Raw genomic sequence first — 18938 nt, forward strand, 5'->3', positions numbered from 1 at the left:
GAAATACATTTAATTTATTAATACCTAATTCTCTGCTCATGATTCTTGTTTATCAAGAAAACACTTTTAATTGAAAAGTTCTGTACATCAGTAAGAGTGATTCTCAGAGACCAAGGCCAAGCGTCCCACATTACCATATCGTTCCAGTGTTACTGTATCATGACGCTGGTTGAATGTTACCATAGCACTGTCTTGCAACATTATTTTAACAATTGCGTCCCGTCAGTGCAGCGTCTCTGTACAGATCTACAATATGTACAGTAGCCTCCTGTGCGAGGACCAATCAAGAGTAAAGCCCCACACACCATGCTGCCCAATATAATATTCCCTATGCTCACCGTCCAATCAGAGATCCTACTTACACTGTGCATCAGACAGAATATAAATCATATCCGCTACTCATGAGAGAGAAAGAGAGGAGTGCCCGAGGCTCCATTTTATACAAATGCTGGAGAGAGGAACACAAAGAATGGAGAGGATAGGAGCATGCAGCCACTGAAGATGCAGCACAGTCGGCGTTCGCTGTCTGCTCCTCCGCATCCGAGCCGGCAGCCAGCTCTCCGCCACCAGGACTGGCTGAAGACCACTGGGGCTGACCCTCACCCTGGGGAGAGTAGTGGGCCAGTGTGTTTGTTCCTATGTTAATGGCCCTTAGTTGTGGAGTGTTCAAAATGTTTAACAGTATGTGTATGCTGCACATTTTCATTATGGTTTTGTATGTGTATCTATCTAAGTGTGTGGCTCCTGGTAGAGGAGGAGGAGGGATGGCGAAGTGATATGGAGATTCAGATCTCTAGGGGGCCGGGGCGGGCGTGGCCGCGGCCGGCTCTGGGTGATGTATGGAAACCACGCCGGAGGACTTGAATTTGGGCAGGTGGAGGCCGAACTTGTTCTCCACTCCGGCGAAGGTAGCCGCGGCCAAACGGTAGCCTCCGACGTGCTCCGCGTTGATGGGAGGAAGCTCCGAGATGCGAGACTTGGGCGTGGGCTCAGACCCGGCCGGACGACTGCGGAGAGAAGAGGGCAGAAAGGGAGAGGAGTGGCTTATCTCTTAAAAGGCTAGAATTCAAAGCGTCTTTTCAATGCAACTTAAATCATCTAATCACAATTACAATGTTATGAGAATTAAATTAATCACAGGAAGATGTTGTCTAAAGGATCTTTCTTCGAGTTCAAATCCCACTAGTGCTTTCTCTCCTGTGCCTCCTCTACCCCGTCTCCCTCTACTTTCCAACTGTCTTAATAAATTTAAAAAAAAAATACTAAAGCTGACTGGACTGCCCGCTCTCCTTTTAACAAAGAATAAGTATATGAATATTCTGAATACAACTTACTGTCCTCCAAAGTCGATGTAGAACCACCTCTGCAGGAGCTCATAAGTCACCAGAGTCACACCGAACTGTGGCGAGGACCGACACACACGAGCTGGAGAGGAGAGAGGGAAGATCCCACAAGGTTTAAACGGAGACGTACTCGACACACTCACTGTTTAATTGCAGAAACACACACACACAGTCATGCATACACACCTCCAGCGCCCTTCCACAAAGCCCTGAATCCCTCCTCTTTCATTATCTTCCTGAAGCAGTCAATGACTCCTGAGTAGGTGGTCTGTCCTGCCCTCGCTGCGACTTGCAGACGTGTCTTGATGACATCAGCAGGCGTCACGAGGGAGGCTGCAGGGATACCTGGGAAACAAAGTCATCAAAAATGATCAGAGGAGGCTCAGTCCTCTCCAGACAGTCAAGTGCGGCGGTACAAATCATTACCAAATCATGATCAAATACAGATCATGATTTGCTGTTGTTTATATATACTGTTTTTTTCTGCTTCATGTTCGCAAAGTGTGTATAAATATAAGATCATATCACCACCCCTAGTTTTGTGCATAGACAATAAATGCAGGATGTTATGACATACGACACGCTAGTTTGTAGCTAAAAGAAATTGTACTGCACTGTCTTAAACTGTGGTTTGAGTGCCGCAGATCCAACAAAACAACAGCTACTGTAATGTTTCTGTAATGCAGTATTTCATGATACTAACTACAGACTAATCATGGGATCCTCAAGAAAGCCTAGACCTTTGTAGTCTAAGAGTCACCAGGGTATAGCCATACTGACGGACTACTGCTGCTATTCTGAGTCATATTTGAGGTTACCTGCAATTGCTCCAGCAGTGAGAAGCTGCAGAGCTCCCAGCCTGCCTTGATCATCAGCCAGCTCGGCCTTGGTGTGGGCATACACTGGGAAATAGATGGCTGAGAAGGGGATGTCTCTCAGGAAACACGCTTTAGCACCCTAGACAGACACACAGAGAACACAGAGATGTATGCGAACGTGTGTGTGAGTTAAGAGCGTGAAAAAGTGAGAGAGGGACAGAGAGAGATAGTGAGGATGAATGCCAGACAGAATAAGTGTCTGTGAATTATGCAGAGGTCCTTCTCTGGATATAATGTCAATCAATGTCATCACACGGAGACAGATAAACAAAATGCATTTTCTCAAAGACAAATCAGCTCCTTATATGCGCCCTTGAAGGACTTTGACCAGCCTGAAAGCAGGATACATTCATGCAAACACACAGTACCTTGTAGAGGCCAAAGAAGCCCAGGTCCCGGACCACATTAAGCGCGCTGACTCGTGGTCCAGTGGTGATCTCGCCTGCCACCTGCAGGCGGATCTTGACTATCTCCAGAGGGTTGGTAAAGATCACCTGGGAGCCCCCAGCCTGGAGAGGTGGGGAGAAGAGGGGCTTGTTCACACATTTACTTAAAACACTACTGCTTCTGCCACTCACAAGCTCATAGCTGAGGGGTGGGAGAAAAGTCTTGATTACTGAAAGACTATGTAAACATTAAATCCTGACCAATCATTTAGTTTGGCATTTCATCTGTCACTTAACAATTAATCCCACGGGGACAAGAGCTCTGCAACAATCACAAATGATACTGATCTGCATGGGACTGAAATCACAGAATCACTCTAGCAAAAACTACATTACCAGACCTTCTCTAGCAATACTAATGCTGTCCAAACAGGGCTTAAAAATGAGTGAGCAGGTAGACGTCTTGCCTAAGGACACCAAAAGGACACATGGCAGTTGATAGACACGTTGACATTTTGGGGGATCAAACATGTGACCTTCCAGTAACAGGACAGTCTCTCTAACCACTAGCCCTCACTGTCCCTCCCTGTCCCTCCCAGCATTGACATTTCTGGCTTGCTGGTGTTTTTCCAGTGTGTGAATGGTAGGAGCCCTGGTACTTACACAGCCACCAGCCATAATCTCCGCAAAAAGAGGGATGGTGCCGTCTTTGGTGGTGAATTTGTCTCTTACAAAGTCATTCACCTATGGGACACAGAAACATGCTGGCATGAGACTAGAGACAATACAGCGTCACGCAAAATACTCCAAATCAGTCAATCAGTATCACTTCTTCAAACTTATTTTTATAGACTTGCTTTTTACCATTATATTGTTTTTAACCCTTTCTTCTCATTTTTCATCATGGTCTTCTTGTTTTTACTTTAAGAGTATGATGTATGCTTTTATTTGATTGATAAAGCACTCTCTTTTAAAAAGGTGCTACACAAACAAAGGTTATTATTACCATCATAACTTAATAAATATTGCGTGCATGCAATCTGGCTAAGGCGAATGGAAGGCGATCATGTGTGGGAATAAGGCCGGAGCAGGGAGGGTCTCACCGTGAGTTTGATGGCCTTCTCTGGTGCCACACCTATAAGCTGGGGAACCAGACCTGTGGGGCATCATGGGGGATTGAGTGACAGGAGAATCTCATTTCATTAGTACTACTGTGCAGACAGCAGCAAGAGAAGAGAAACCAAGAGGAGGTAAGATGGAAAAAAAAAAAAAAAAAACATCAGATCAAAAAGGATGGTTAAAAAGAAAAATGCCAACAAACTGAAAGAGATTTTACAAAAGAAATGAAAGGTGAGGAGCCTGAGAGAAGAAAGGACAGAGAGATAAAAAAGGTAGGAATAGGGAGACAGATACAGACGCTGACTAAAATAGGGCATCTGTATATTATAAATTCCCAAATAATAAAATGCTGGTAAAAAGAACCACGTCTGACAAAGCATAAATTCAGGTAAAGCAATTTTCTGCTATTTTTACACACGGAAGGATGTGGTATCTCTTTAATGGAGGAAAGAAATTATATATTTTAATTTAAGTTTTATCCAAGGTTCCTGAATTAATGATCGAAGCCTTTATTGTTCAGTAAAAAAATAATAGCTCAAATCTCAGTGTTGGTTGACACCGAGTGAAAAAGGAGATATCAGCATCAACCAGTACAATCCCAAACAGGACTACACAATAGAGACGAGACATTTTCAGAAAGCTAATGTTACTTCAGGACAGATATGTGTGCAAGAAACAAAGGCTGCAGTGGGGTGGGAAATAAAATACAAGAATGGGGAAAAATGGAGATGAGGACCCACAGCTGAGATGAATACAAGAAATTGAAGTAAGGGGGGGGGGGGGGGGGGTGCTCTTTAAGTGCATCTCCTCTCTGATGTGACATACCTCTGTAGAAGCCGAAGAAGCCCTCGTAGCGAAGCACCTTCTTAGCACAGTCAAAGCTGTTCTTGTACATCAACTCTCCAACAAAGGAACCTGTGGACCTCTGGTTCTGCATACGAGTCTTCACCAAGTCTATGGGGTACACTGCTGTAGCTCCCGTGGCTGCGCACACACAGACACACACACAAACACACACAAACAACACACTAAATACACAGTGGATACATCAGAGGCTGCCACGTGTCCCTCAGAGAGCGATCTGTCTTGGGGAGACCCTTACTCACCTCCAGCGATGGAGCCCAAGGTGAACCTGTAGGCGGACTCTGCAGCTTGGAGCCACACAGGCCTGGAGCCGTCACCATGGGCCTGCTGACACACAAATGGAGACCATGGAGCATTTATATTATGCATATGTGCGAGCGTTTTGCACCACATGAGGTCCCGTTTATTCTGTGTAGCATGTATATCAATAGTGTTACACAATCACTGTAAATTGTTGATGTGTCTCCGTAGAAATCAGATCAAGACAAAGTTCTATACATTCATTGTGATAAGCACTGATCCTGAGGGTGTTTTAGAGTTAGAGAAGAAGAATGCCCCTCATTTGTGAGCACACACACACACACACACACACACACACACACACACACACAAACACACGCGCACCCCACCTGTTTCTGTGTTTCAGCCAGGTGGTAGGGCAGAGATCCTTCCTCTAACGGAGCTATCCTCTCGATGTCAGCAAGGTTCAGGCGCCTAATACACAAACCATTTTTTTTCTATCATCAACATCATTGTAATTACATATATATCACAATATATAGTAGCCAATCAGTAACTGAGTGAGTGTTTACCCAGAGGGAGAGTGCAGGCCTGATAACTGGTACAGGATGTCAATCTCCATGGGAGTGATCTGACCAAACTTGTTGGCAGCATGAACAAACTCCTCTGCGGAGAGAGATGGAGAAGAGAAAGTCAATGTAAACAATTCAATGACCTTTGAATAATAGACACATACCCGACACACTCATGTGAGCCTCTTTTCTGAAGGTCAAAGAAACAGCATCATACCAATGTGCCAGTCTGTGTGTGAGTACCTTTGGTCACCAGCGTGTCCTTGCGTGAGCCAGCCAGTGTGCTGTAGATCTTGCGGATCAGCTCCATGTTGTTGAGGAGGGAGTTGAAGGCATTGAAGTAGGAGAAACTGACCATGTGAGAGGTGCTGCCACCTGCAGCCTGGGAGAAGCACAGCAGCGCACATCACTCAAAGCACATTACTCCACATTTTTCAATATCTGACTAATAATGAGTAAACCAAGAGGTATAGTTGCAACTCAACTCAAAGTCAAATGTGTGATTCCTTGAGCAGTACCCAATACTGTCTTATGGAATTTAAAATAGTACACAAGATTTTCTGGATACAGAATCTTTGCCTTTGCAGAAATTACAGGATGGGACCTGAGTATCATATCATTGCTTGTGTAAACTATCACTTTATGCCTGCCAAGAAATCTCTGAGGTTATTGTGGGAACATAAGGAAACGCCTAACATAAACAAGCTTGTAATTTGTGATAAGCTGAGACCAGATTGGTGCAAGTTACCGTATTGGGGCCATTGTGACAAGTGGTAGCCTAAGGCAGGACTATACTTTAAATTGTGCAGTCACTAATAAGGATGTTCATTAATAGGCCTAATCAATGACCTGTTATTTAGACCTATTTTTGACTATGTGCAACATCAATCAATGTTACCACCAATGTGGCTGCCTGTTAAAGTTATTGTACGTATTGTATTGTATCTCTGTATCCTGCAGCTCTATATGCACAGTGGGGTTTTTGAAATCTTTGGGACTGACCAGACCAACCAGACCGACCGACAGTGACTTGTATAATTAGCTGCTGGTCGAAGCTTAAATTAATGCATGGACACTTGGAGTAGACTCTTCGAGTTTGAAGGATCAGATTCTGTCTTAAAATAATATAACTGACGATCCATAACACCTTACATATTCTTCCCTTTCCTCCCCTAAGCTCCCAATGTCCCTCCGTCCCCTGCTATCCTCTCTTACTCACAGAGACCAGGTTCTCTTCCACAAAGGGTGTGAGCATGTGGTGTCTGATGGTGGCCATAATGTCACTGAAGTCCATGGCGGAGATGGCGCCGCTCTTCCCCTTGTCCTTTTGGGCAAATGCCTGGCGTGCATGCTCCAACTGCAGCTCCTACACAAAGACACCACAAGAAGACTGAGTGGAAATATGGAAGTCAAGCATAAATATGTGCGTGAGAGAGAGACGGAGAGTGAAAGTGAAAGAGTGAGATTGAAAGAGTGTGACGCTGCTGTTCCATTGTGTGTGTGTGTATGCGTGTTTAAATGTCTACATGTCTTTCAGCAGTGTGTGCAAGCTTGCATACCTGTAGGAACTGGGTGAACTCGAGGTAGCTGAGGCGTTTCTTGCGGTCATGTCCAAAGTGCAGGCGGATGAATTCACAGTCCCAGTTGAAGGGAATGTGGTGGTGCACTGTGGTTTGGCTGAAGATGTCACGCACATTCTCTGGAACACACACACACACACACACACACACACACACACACACACACACACAATTAATAAATCAATATATTGATGCACACATAATTTGTCAGTCGTACTAATGAAAACAATAAATAGGTCTTTATTTTCAAGTTATATAGTTTAGTAAAAGGGTTAGTGTTTAAATGCACAAATCTGTGGAGGAACATGACATAAGCTTTCTGTGTGAGGTAAGAAAGAAAAAAGTAAGAAGTAGTGCATGAGAGTGGTTGTGTAAGTTAATGCATGTGTAATGGCTTAGACCTAAGAATAATCTGGTTAACGACGTCAGGTTAGTAAATTCTTTCTCCACACAGCACCACAGGGAAACTTTACGCTGACAAAACATACCAGCGATGGGTTCAATGCACTTTGAAGTCAATCAATTAATTCAGTGGATTTTCTTCAAAATTTGAAAGTTGAAAATCTTTAAATTATAGAGAATAGGTAGATGATAGTTTCAATTTGTATTTCGAATTAATTGAATTGAAAGTGAATCGAACCCAACCCTCACTTACAAGTACACTCACACAGAACACACAACGGTCCATACCGAAGGAAATATCTCCAGTTCCAGTCTTGTCAAACAGCTGGAAAGCTACTATGAAGAGAGCGTCTGGGACGCACAGCACCGACTCAAAAGCTAGGAACTCCTGGAACGAGATCAGCCTGCCATTGTGTGTGTGAAGGAGAAAAGAAAGATGTATTGTTAAACACAAACACATAAAAGATTAACATGGAGAAGACCCAACACTGATGTGATCAGTACAGTGAGCATGAGAGAGTATCTGTGCATGCTGAACGCATGTGCAAACAACCATTATTAGGAGTAATTCTCTGAGTTTTATCTTATCTCTAAGTGGCTATAATGGCAACTACTGATCAGACACGACTCCATAAACTCTCAATTAGTGATAAGCTGTGTGCAAGTGTGTCTGTACAGTACATACCCGTCCTTAGTGGTGTCAGCTACGCCAGCGATGAGCTGTACAGTTTTGGGGTTGTGGTGGATCTGTGTGTGTAGTCCGAGGTACTTCTGGACAAAGTCTCCTGGGGTCATGAACCTCTCTCCATCCTTGTCCGCTACACTGGCATACTGAGGGGAGGACAAGAGACAATAACGGGGGTTCCTACCCCTTTACACACTCAAACTTCTTTTCCCTTGTCCTTTCTCCTGACTGACCTGGGATCAGAGTGTTTAATTCAGTCAAGTGATTTAATCTGGTGTTATGCCCTGTCAACAGTGACTTGGTGGCTTCAGTCAACAAACAAGCACTACAATTATTTATCTTCCACAGAGCTGTCAGCTACTTTTGTCCAAACTATTGAGCAAACTGTACTTGTACACGTGCACTTCTAATAACCACAGTAAGTAGTGCACGCCATTTACATAACCATGAGCTAAGCCATGTCAGGAGCATGGCTTTATATTGGCTATGTTACCAACAGCTTTGTCAACCCTCACAATGCCCTGGCCAGGACCTGTTTGGTCAACGTTCAGAGGCATGTTCATTCATGAAGCATGACAAGTAGATGGCTGAACCACAGGTCAGCAGTACTACACTGCACTTGTGTTAACCCTCTCTAAAAAGTGTGAAGTTACTGTTTACAAATACCAGTATAAATATGTGAGTTTGGAGCAAATTGTAGAATTGTAAGTTTCACTTTTTTGTTCTCACAACTTGAGAACCTGCCGGATTGGGTGCAACCGGTCTGTGCAATGTGAAATGACAGCTGCACAAGCAGCTCTATACAATGTAATGTGAATTTGACAAACTTGAATTTAAAATTAAAAAACCTTCTTACATTGGGAATCTTACCGAGCAGACCGCCCAGATAAAGCCCATGTATGGGAAACACTGCGGAGAGCACCCCAAGACCCAATGCCCTTGTCCTTGCAGTCATGGCATGACATGACAGAATTACAACGTGGGCCCACAATAGCGCATGCATGTGTAGACACACCAACACTAATGTGTTCAGCTTGTGCAGGTAAACTATTTGGCCTATTTATATCCACACACTGACAACTGCTGGCCCACACAAATGTCACACAGCGGGTCACACACAGGAGGCAGTGATTCTATGTGAAGGGTAACAAAGCCAGCTACAAATGTCACTCTTATCGTCTCATGCCATCTCATGGCCATGCACAACCAGTCTGCCCTTATGTGCTCTAATGGCACGCAATAGCCTTTACTCTAGACTCAAAAGCTGTTTATTGTGAAGAACATACCATGTACAAGCAATATGCAAAGCATTACTGCGCCCGAACAGGGACTTGAACCCTGGACCCTCAGATTAAAAGTCTGATGCTCTACCGACTGAGCTATCCAGGCTCTAACACCCACTATGCTCTTTAAACACATTCCCTTGTCCCCTCATGAATATCAAAGCAGAGACAGAGAAGGGAAAGCTGAGACAGACAAGGGAAAGCTGAGATGAAGGAATTTACCTTGCAGCACTAAACCAAAAACAGCCACCGCACTCACAAGGATATCAGCTGCTTACTGAACAACCTTTACCAGCAGTAACGTTTAGCTTTTAACCTCTGTCACCTGGCAGAAAACAGAGCTGCCGTGCAAAGTTTGGCTAACTGATGAGGATGCTCATTGACAATCTATTCAGTCATAATTGCTTCTGATAGCAGTCTGTGTAAGGCCTAAATCTGTGTCTAACGTTGTAATCAAAACCCCATGACACAATCTTACTAGCCTACTCACCAAGTGACTATGAAAACCGTGCTGGCTCAGTTGTATTTCTCATCAATTCAAAACCATTTGACAGATAATTCTGACGGCTATGTTAATGTTGAGCATATATATGTCTATGCATAACCCTGGCCTTGACCAGGAAAACAATTACACTGATTTTCCGAGAGTTATGAAATCTTTGCCACCCTTAACTTACCTTCTGAAAGATTGCCTTCAGCTCACTTGGGTCCCCGCGTTTGGTAGATTGCACCTGCAGCCACACAACAATAAAATGGCTTTAATATAATATTGTTCGAACAGTGCAAATATGTGTATTTAGATTTCCTAAGAAAACTGCTGATTGTAGCAAGTATTGCAAGCACTGCACTGGACAAAACAAGAAGCAAAACAAATGAGTTGCGTTGGGTTGATGTCTCCTTGAAATGTCCACTGCTTTGAAGGAGACAGTACAACCCATTGCAACAGGCTCGCTACAGCGGCTTTAAACCGCTGCTAAGCGACTACACACTGGCACAGTAACAAGTACATCAAGTTAGGCAGCTAACCAACCAACCAACTAACCAAAAAGCCAGCCATCTACACAAGCTGAAGCTAGAATTGGCTAGCTAGCTAGCAAGCACAACTACTCAAATGAAGAGGACACAAACCGTAGCAATGACATGTTACGTTTTAAATCGGCAGAGAGGCGAGAAGACAAGAGCAAGTTAACAAAGAGTCGTCTGTTGTGAAACGATGCGAGTTCAGCTAGCGCTAGTCATTTTATCTAACCACTCTAACAGTTTGACAGCTGGTTAGCATTATCTCGCTAAGTTCGAGGTTGTGGATGTTTCATCAAGGCCAGCCGCCGCCGGGCGGTAGCTAGCCCAGTGATGCTACAGCCTCTGAGTTCACCGCATCCGCAGAAATCCTATTCGGATAGGACCACAAACTCTAGCTTTCACAATTCCTACACAAGAAAACGAACAAAACATGCAGACATGTTAAAGTAGACATTTGAAGATTGTTAAGAGAGCGATGCCGAAGTCACCTTGACCGCCATGCTGGTTTGACGTCACGTACAGTGGCAAGCAAAGCGCACGCCCTCAAATGTGTACGAGTGATGAAATGAAAGTAATAAAGCGGAGGTTCGTTAACACGTCCATGCCAAGGAAGAGAAGCCCCCTCCAAAATAGACACACGTTATGCCTCAGAGACTTTCTCCCTCGGACACTCATGTGAGAGGATTTTTGAATTCATCCATATATTTAATCTCTGTGAAAATATGACACGTCTCATTTTGCAGGAGGAACTCTGAAACCCCCTCAAGGACCCCTGGGTGTCCCCGGACCCCACTGTGGGAACCACTGCCATGAAGACAAGGTATAATAACAAATTGTCGCCCAAACACACACTTTAGTCTCTGGTTTAATGGTAGGGTGTGTCCTGAGTGTAAGGTATTTGCTCTGCAATCATGTGACTACTACACTCAACTGAGGATGGTGTAAAGTTTTCCTGCAGTGGGGCGGAATTCCACACAGATTCCCAAACGAGCTTGTTCACGGGACCTTTCCTTGCAAGCTGCAGTCCAGTAAAGTCGAGTCGGAATGACAACACAGACACGTAGGCACACAAGCGCTCTCTCTCTCTCGCTCTCTCTCTCTCTCTCTCTCTCTCTCTCTCTCTCTCTCTCTCTCTCTCTCTCTCATATACTTCAGTGAAGATTTGTTTACCAGAGTGTTATGTTCTCAAGGTGGTATTTGTAATTTCATTTAGGATTTGATTGGGAGAGAGGAGACTTTATTGATTCCCGTGGGAAAATCTGTTGCAACAGCATAGGAGTCAGTTAGGAAAAGGCCGATATAGTATAAGCAATAAAACAGTGTAAGATTAATTAAAAATAAAGGAATAAAATAGAATTTACTTATACATGTGCAAAATGTGCATTGTATTCACATTAACAAGTCTGCAGAAGGCGTAGCCTAAAGTCTCGTGGCTTGCAGACTAGCACTATAAAAAAAAACTGTAGCCTACACCTTATCAAATATATGGCCTATTACAGAATGCTCCAGTAACATACAGTATGTAGCCTACAGAAAAATGCCAGTGGGCAAATAGCCTATGCATTATCATCTATCCACACTACTATATTATAGAACATTGCACAGAAAAGGTGTCATATATGCCATCATGTGCAGAAAAGTCTCCACAGTCCAGGATTTGTGTATTCCTTAGTTTCCCAACACTGTGCAAAATACTGCTGCAAACCAGTGAAGTGTGAAACTGCCAGTGGACTGCAGGAGGGAAATAAGAAGCTGCCAACTGACACATCTCTGCTCTGACCACAGGCTTTTCTTTTCCGGTTTCACTTATCTTTATCCCCCTCTTCAAGGAAAACTGACTTTGTTGCCAAATCAGTAGACGGAGAGAATGTTTATTTTAGTGCTGAGAGCTGTTGTCACTTTTTATTTACTTACTAGACTAGTGGATGAGAGCTTATCTCAGTGACCTTGGTGAGGCGTTCATATGAGATATCAACAGTGTTTGTTGTCATTGATAACGTGGTGACCTATATCTCCACTACCTGCACTGGGCACGGCCGCAGAGTTATGTAACTTAATGTTTAACAGTCAAGGAAATGTCCTCCGCTGCAGTGAGCGATGCCCTCTACTGGTGTTTCACAACTAGTGGGTCGAGACCCAAACATGGTCCTCACAGGGTCGCAGACAATAAACATTTTATATAGGGAAAACTTGTGTTATGTATTGACTCTTATGGTGCACATTGTGGATGAAAGTGTACATTTCAATTACTACTCAATTACCACCTATTTTGTATAAATTGAGTAATCTAGAAAATAATAATACTGGTTGAGTGCTTTATCATCTTGTACGGAAACATCTTTTCTTCGTTGTCTGAAAGATGAAAATGGAAAAACTATCTTGGTAAACAAAGAAACTGCTTTGGGAGGGCGGTTGTTCAAGTTCATATTGCACATAATTTTATACCTGTAATTTTTTAGATTGGATTAAGCCTACATAATCTCAGTGAGAGGTTAGGGTTAGGAAATTAAAATGAGAAATTTTAGTATATTGCATTTTCTCCCTTGAAAGGGTATGTATATACCACTGTACAAAACTCACCATAAATTAGGTTTTAAAAGCAGATCTTCAAAAGTCTCTCCACGGGGGAGCACCATGCCCCCAGACCTCCCTAGCATTTTTGGTGAAGTGCCCTTTAAAAGATCATTTATATGGCATTTCTGCTTTATTAGAGTAGGGGTTTCTGGCACAACTTCACCTACGTCCAAGGTGCATGGAGAAGGGAAAAAGGTCTAAAAAGGTCAAAACTTCAGCAACACTTGTAGTATATAGAACAACTTCATTGTTAGACCAATGCCTTTCGGCTTGTGGCCTTCATCAGGGTCATCCATTTCTGCTTTATTAGACAGTTCACAGTGAAAAGAGACAGTAAAGATGGGGGAGAGGGAATGTGACAGAGCAACAAAGGTTCCAGGCCAATTTCGACCCAAGGCTTGCATTTTCATGGCACTTCAGCCAACTGAGCCACCAGGGTCCAGAAGTTATTGCCCTCTTAGATAATTTTGCCCCTGCCCCTTTCAGAGTCTGTACACGCCACTGCTTTGACTAGCAGATACAGATTGCAGGACAACGCATTAGTCTTTTAAAATACTAAGAGTAAAAAAAGAAAAGCAATTGTATTTTGTTCTCTAAGTAAAACAGTAATGACACCATGAATGACACTTGAACAGGCGCTTGTCCCATACCACGTGACCACATTGCACAAACAATATGGCGGCGCCCTGTGCCGCAGGGTTTGCAGCAAGAGCAGGTACTAAACACCCTTTCCTACTTCAAATACACACTTAGCAATGGCGAGTACTCAGACAGGACATATCCACGAGTACAATAAAGAACAGTAGATATTTACAGAATAGATGAAAAAGTGACAACAGCAGGCAATGTTGGCTTTGCTAGCTAATGTTAGCTTGCTACAGCAGCCATCGCTGCCTACCACCGCTCCTATTCAGCACATTATGTACTACCACACCTATACCCACCTGTATGTCCGTGTATCGACTTCAGCTTTTTTCAAAGCGACTACAATCCAACTTAAATTAACAAACAGACGTAGCCTCTATAGGAATGTGTTGTGACTCTTGTCGCCATAGGTTTCTACAGTTGTTTTAAACAACCCGTGGACAGCCGAGTGAAAGGACAGCGCAAGCAGAAAGGGAATCCCACTATCTATCCCAGACTGTCAAAGATAAAGCATTGTCTCTTCTCAGCAGACAACCAGGAGCCTCTCGTCCATAAACAGAGCTGTCTCTCCTTTTCCTCAGGACTGGGAGGTTTCCTCCAGAGAGTTTGTTGTCTGGGGAGCTTTGGTCCTCCCACGGCCCTCCTGTGCCAGCAACACAGACGCTTCTTCTGGAGGAAGTGGAAGGCTTCTCAGTCCCACAGTGTAGTTCGCCCAGCCACTGTTAGGCCTGCCTACTCAGTGCCCAAGGTACAGGCACCCTGTACTTCCCACAATGCAACAGCTTTAGTATAAGGAAGTAACTTCTAGAGGAACTCTTCTCAGTCTCTGAATTTCATCATTCAGTATCGTAGTTAGGTCCCCATCTCTCAGTATAATAAACCTGTTTGTGTATGGGTCCTAGGGGCAACAACATGACCCACCTTTTACACCCTGTCTTTCCACTTCTCCCTGACTGTAGCACATTGTGCGGCCTGGCTATGTCGGCACTGGAGTGGTCCCAGAATGGCCAGACTACATAGAGATCAAAGACCAGGAGCAGATCGAGGGCCTTGCCAGAGCATGCAGTCTAGCCAGACAGGTGCTACTACTGGCTGGACGCAGCTTGAAGGTAGGAACTCAATCACTGCATGTATTGTGTATGTTTGTGTTTATGTGTGTGTCTGTGTCACTTGAAAATCAACATGACAAGTGTGATGTGTGACTTCCAGGTTGGCATGACAACAGACGAGATAGACTTCATCGTGCACCAGGAGACGATCAAACACAACGCCTACCCCTCCCCCCTCAGATACGGGGGTTTCCCCAAGTCGGTCTGTACGTCGGTCAACAACGTCATCTGCCACGGTATACCTGACAGGTAAATGGACATGAAATTCACTCAGGTCATTTGGATACACACAGCAAAAACATTAATTCTTAATGTTGTCCTTGGATAGAGAATTTCATTTGATCTCATTTTGCTCTTTGTTTATACTGGATTTGTTTCATTCCAAAATGAGGTATCCACCAGTTGGAATATAATAATAATAACACCCACGCTTACAAAATGATTTTTAGCTCAAAATGAAAACAGAATATGGTAACTTTTTAAAGGATTGTTGATAATGTAAGTCCTTGGTGCACAAAATGCTAGCACCTTTAAAGATAGGGTCCTTATTACATTTTAGAAATTTCAGTGATGAACTTAAGGTCTTGATCTTTTTCCAAAATTGAAATGTTGCATTTTGGAATAGAATTCATCATTGGGTGAAAAGAAATTGTCTCTGCTCTCGGATATAACATGTTGTGTATTGAAAATATTACATTACTTGCTTTATTTTTTAATCATATCTGGCGGGTTGTGCATGATTGGACATGTAATGGATTCTCTCTATACACCATTCATCTTTCTGTGTCTTGCAGTCGACAACTTCAAGATGGGGATATTATCAACATTGATGTGACTGTAAGTTGATGTGCCCTAACTTGTTCTTAATAGACATGCACACACACACAAATACATAGGTGTTAAAGCTCAGTCAGAGCAATATTACTACCATCACTAACTTCTGCCTGTTCATGATAGGTGTATTTGGAGGGTTACCATGGAGACACCTCAGAAACCTTCTTGATTGGCCAGGTGGATGAGGTTGGGCGGAGATTGGTGGACACAGCCAGGCGTTGTCGAGACGACGCCATTGCTGCCTGCAAGCCGGGTGCACAGCTCTGTGTTATAGGAAACACTATTAGGTACACACACGCACAGTACATACATACCAAACGTTCAAATTCCTCTCTTGATGTCAACTGATAATTTCTGTGTACCACATCCAGTGAGATAGCCCACGCCAATGGCTTCCAAGTGTGTCCTTATTTCATTGGACATGGAATAGGCTCCTACTTCCACGGCCATCCTGAGATCTGGCACCATGGTAAGTTTGGGTCTGTGGTCACATGACGTGGCATTGATGACTGCTGTAAGCTTTCCTGGGTTTTGTATGAAACTTGAGTGGGGGGGCTTTGTGTGAGAAGGGAACACCTGCTAATGTGTGCATATCACATGTGCACTCTTTGTGTGTGTATACACGTGTGTATACATATGCATTTAAGGTATGAATTTAAGGTATGATGGGAAGGGAAGATGAATGAATGAATTGAATTTAGGATAAGTGCGTATGGATTTGTAGGATATATATGACATATTATCCATATCATTGTAAAACTTTATTGTTGACTCTGGGATATTGATTCACTTGAGGCTAGGATATTGAAAACTCATAATAAAATGTATTAAATCTGTGATAATCGGCCATGTTGTCACTAGTCTTTTCACTCCACAACCCTTTTTATGTCTTTGTTTTCAGCTAATGACAATGACATGATCATGGATGAAGGGATGGCCTTCACAATAGGTGAGTTACATTTCACATTTCTGGTGTGCACATGTAGGTGTTTCTCTGTATGAGTTATTGTCTGATATTGTCTGTTGATTTGCAGAACCTATACTGATGGAGGGGTCTTCAGAGTTTAGAATTCTGAGGGACAAGTGGACAGCAGTGTCTGGAGATGATAAAAGGTATGTGTAGCAGTCACGTTAGCAGCACACTCTTTCCTGACCGTGTGGTTTCAAACACAGCAGACAGTTGTGTTTTAAGAAGTAACAATGCATCTTAATAAGCTTATAGTCAAAATCTGGTGTGTGCCGGTCTGTTTTGTGCTTATGTATGTGCAGGTCGGCTCAGTTTGAACACACAGTGGTCATCACCTCTTCCGGAGTGGATATTCTCACCAAACTACCAGAAGAGGACAGCCTGTGACCTGGAGGAGTCTAACTGCTGACCCCTGCTGTCCAAACTATGAGCCTGTTTACATCAAAGAGGAGTTAAACTACCTGTTGTGATCATAAACTTACTGTTACTGTTTATGAAGTTACACTGCCTGTTGTGATCGTAAATGTACTGTTAAAAGAACCTAAACGGTAACTAGCCTGGACACATCATTCTAAACAAGAGTACCTTTTCTATGCAGTGTAAAAAGTCACTTATGAAATTAAATCTCTTATTTCACTTTTAATTATGAACAATGCATTTGTGATTTATTAGGAGAAAAAAAATCATGGCTGCCAGTGCACAGACCTTTATGTTTAGTTTCAGTTTTATGCATGTGTGACTGTTAATATTGTTTACCAGTGCAAGGGTCAGGGTGCTTTCAAATTTCAATGTGTTGTTTTTGCTAGCCCATCAACAGCTGACTGATTAGACCATTCAATTTCACAAAGCAAACACTCAGGTCTATGCATTCCTTAATGACAGTTCAATGGGACTTACAACAATTGAATTTATGAACTGTCATAAGTTCCATTGAACTGTCATAAGGGAATGCACAGAGCTGAGTGGTTGCTGGAACTTCTAACAGGTCAATGGAACTCATGACCACAGAACTGGAATGATTAGAATGGCCATATCTAATCAAATCAGCACTCTTGAATGGTCATTTGACTGGCACACCTCAAGATGCCTGGCATGGCACATTTGATAATGTTGTCATGATGGATATCAGCATTGGTTTGGTGCATGAGAGTCAGGGAACATCATGTGTTACGATGGCCATGGCAACATTTAGCTTGACATTCTGTTGGCTACAATGACTCATTTTCATGACTACAACATCAAGAATCTGTGGCAGCCATCTTTAATTGTAGCAAAAGATTACTGTGATCCATCAGAAAATGGCCTTTCTATTGATTTTATTTCTGTGCTCATAATTTGACTAATGACAGTTCAATGGGATTTGTGACAGTTCAATGGAACTTATTAAAGTTCAGTATGCATTATGACAGCTCAGTAGCCATTATGACAGTTCAGTAGGCATTATGACAGTTCAGTATGCATTATGACAGTTCAATGGGACTTATGACAGTTCAGTGGGACTTATGACAGTTCAGTAGGCATTATGACAGTTCAATGGGACTTATGACAGTTCAATGGAGCTTATGACATTTCAATTGAAACATCTTGGAAGGCATTTGTCACCCAATCATACATCCTTCTGAATTATAACGTACTGTATGTCGGATAAATGAATGGAAACCTGGCTAATGATGAGTGACGTATCACTACAGTCAAATTACAAGAATGTATAACCAGTAGATGGCAGCACACTACTGTAATGAATTGTACCACTCACTAGCATGTTCATACCAAACACACCTTCTGATTCACAAGCCACACACCATACTCCTTCATTCCTGACCATATAAAATTCTTGATTGTGTCCCAGCCTTGTGCCATGTGGTGAAATCAGTGAAAACACGGTTATACATTTCAGCATGTTATAGCCCGTTTCCTGATGTTGGAATTTAGCACTATTATAATAATTATAATAATCCATGTCAAGTGTCATTATCACTGTTGAAATAATCTACTCCCATGGCCTGAGGCTAACTTATTCATCCACTTTGGTTACCAGGTGGTGAATAGAACAATCTATTCAAACTGCAGGCCAAAAAAATCTGTTGTGGGGTAAATTCCAGGCATAGCTGAGAGGCAGCATCCCTCTGTTCTCTTTTCTCAATTCCTCTCCTTTGTCTACAGGTGGATTTGATAAAGAAAAGATATGAGACTAGATGAGATCATAGCAGACCATACAAACACTCTAGTCTGAACCTTTCCTTACCTTTCCGCTCCTGTCCTTACGCCTTATATGCAAACAGCAGCCATGCACAATATAACTGCCATTTGTCATTGTGATTACAGCACAAATGACAGGTTTGTCATTTCATGTTTGAGTTGGATGACCGGATGTGGCCAGTGAGTGATGTAAAAGGATTTCCTACAACCTGATCCAGGTCTCATGGAGTCTCTCTGT

The 18938-nt window shown here is 43.0% G+C and overlaps 2 protein-coding genes and 1 non-coding gene across 6 annotated transcripts; 1 reads left to right on the forward strand and 2 right to left on the reverse strand.

The window, feature by feature from the left end:
• Window positions 1–125: 125 nt before the first annotated feature.
• On the reverse strand, window positions 126–10882 carry LOC139929274 (electrogenic aspartate/glutamate antiporter SLC25A12, mitochondrial-like). 3 transcript variants are annotated; one of them, XM_071922128.2, is made up of 18 exons: window positions 10861–10882; window positions 10030–10083; window positions 8070–8215; window positions 7673–7788; window positions 6962–7101; window positions 6622–6768; window positions 5646–5784; window positions 5403–5496; window positions 5220–5304; window positions 4833–4914; window positions 4552–4710; window positions 3711–3763; window positions 3271–3351; window positions 2590–2730; window positions 2162–2300; window positions 1530–1688; window positions 1335–1425; window positions 126–1007 (listed from the first exon to the last, which is right to left on the reverse strand). In XM_071922128.2, exons 1-18 carry the CDS (start codon window positions 10870–10872, stop codon window positions 794–796), a joined length of 2052 nt encoding a protein of 683 aa, XP_071778229.1. In that variant the 5' UTR covers window positions 10873–10882; the 3' UTR covers window positions 126–793. The 3 variants fall into 3 exon arrangements, with proteins under 3 accessions (XP_071778229.1, XP_071778228.1, XP_071778230.1); XM_071922127.2 differs by having other exon boundaries at window positions 4833–4917; XM_071922129.2 differs by lacking the exon at window positions 10861–10882 and adding an exon at window positions 10481–10503 and having other exon boundaries at window positions 4833–4917.
• trnak-uuu (transfer RNA lysine (anticodon UUU)) lies at window positions 9386–9458 on the reverse strand. The gene has a single exon. It is a non-coding gene; the product is annotated as a tRNA-Lys (tRNA).
• Window positions 10883–11131: 249 nt separating the features above from the next.
• On the forward strand, window positions 11132–17144 carry metap1d (methionyl aminopeptidase type 1D (mitochondrial)). Of its 2 annotated transcripts, XM_078287439.1 has the most exons (10): window positions 13622–13661; window positions 14173–14339; window positions 14551–14700; window positions 14801–14949; window positions 15495–15537; window positions 15658–15821; window positions 15906–16003; window positions 16436–16483; window positions 16569–16647; window positions 16804–17144. In XM_078287439.1, exons 1-10 carry the CDS (start codon window positions 13622–13624, stop codon window positions 16886–16888), a joined length of 1023 nt encoding a protein of 340 aa, XP_078143565.1. In that variant the 3' UTR covers window positions 16889–17144. The 2 variants fall into 2 exon arrangements, with proteins under 2 accessions (XP_078143566.1, XP_078143565.1); XM_078287440.1 differs by lacking the exons at window positions 13622–13661; window positions 14173–14339 and adding an exon at window positions 11132–11192.
• The last annotated feature ends 1794 nt before the right edge of the window (window positions 17145–18938 follow it).

The sequence above is a fragment of the Centroberyx gerrardi genome, chromosome 13, assembly GCF_048128805.1.
Source record: "Centroberyx gerrardi isolate f3 chromosome 13, fCenGer3.hap1.cur.20231027, whole genome shotgun sequence".
Taxonomy (NCBI): Eukaryota; Metazoa; Chordata; class Actinopteri; order Beryciformes; family Berycidae; genus Centroberyx; species Centroberyx gerrardi.

What these genes read in the sequence shown, in the direction of transcription:
- LOC139929274 (XM_071922127.2), bottom strand. An exon ending in GCTGACACCACTAAGGACGG is followed by an intron (nt 7,789 to 8,069) that starts GTATGTACTGTA and finishes ACACAATGGCAG; the next exon opens with GCTGATCTCGTTCCAGGAGT. An exon ending in AACTGGAGATATTTCCTTCG is followed by an intron (nt 7,102 to 7,672) that starts GTATGGACCGTT and finishes TGTGTGTTCCAG; the next exon opens with AGAATGTGCGTGACATCTTC.
- metap1d (XM_078287439.1), top strand. Translation starts at nt 13,622, where the DNA reads ATGGCGGCGCCCTGTGCCGCAGGGTTTGCAGCAAGAGCAG. An exon ending in CTGCCTACTCAGTGCCCAAG is followed by an intron (nt 14,340 to 14,550) that starts GTACAGGCACCC and finishes CCCTGACTGTAG; the next exon opens with CACATTGTGCGGCCTGGCTA. An exon ending in AGGGATGGCCTTCACAATAG is followed by an intron (nt 16,484 to 16,568) that starts GTGAGTTACATT and finishes GTTGATTTGCAG; the next exon opens with AACCTATACTGATGGAGGGG.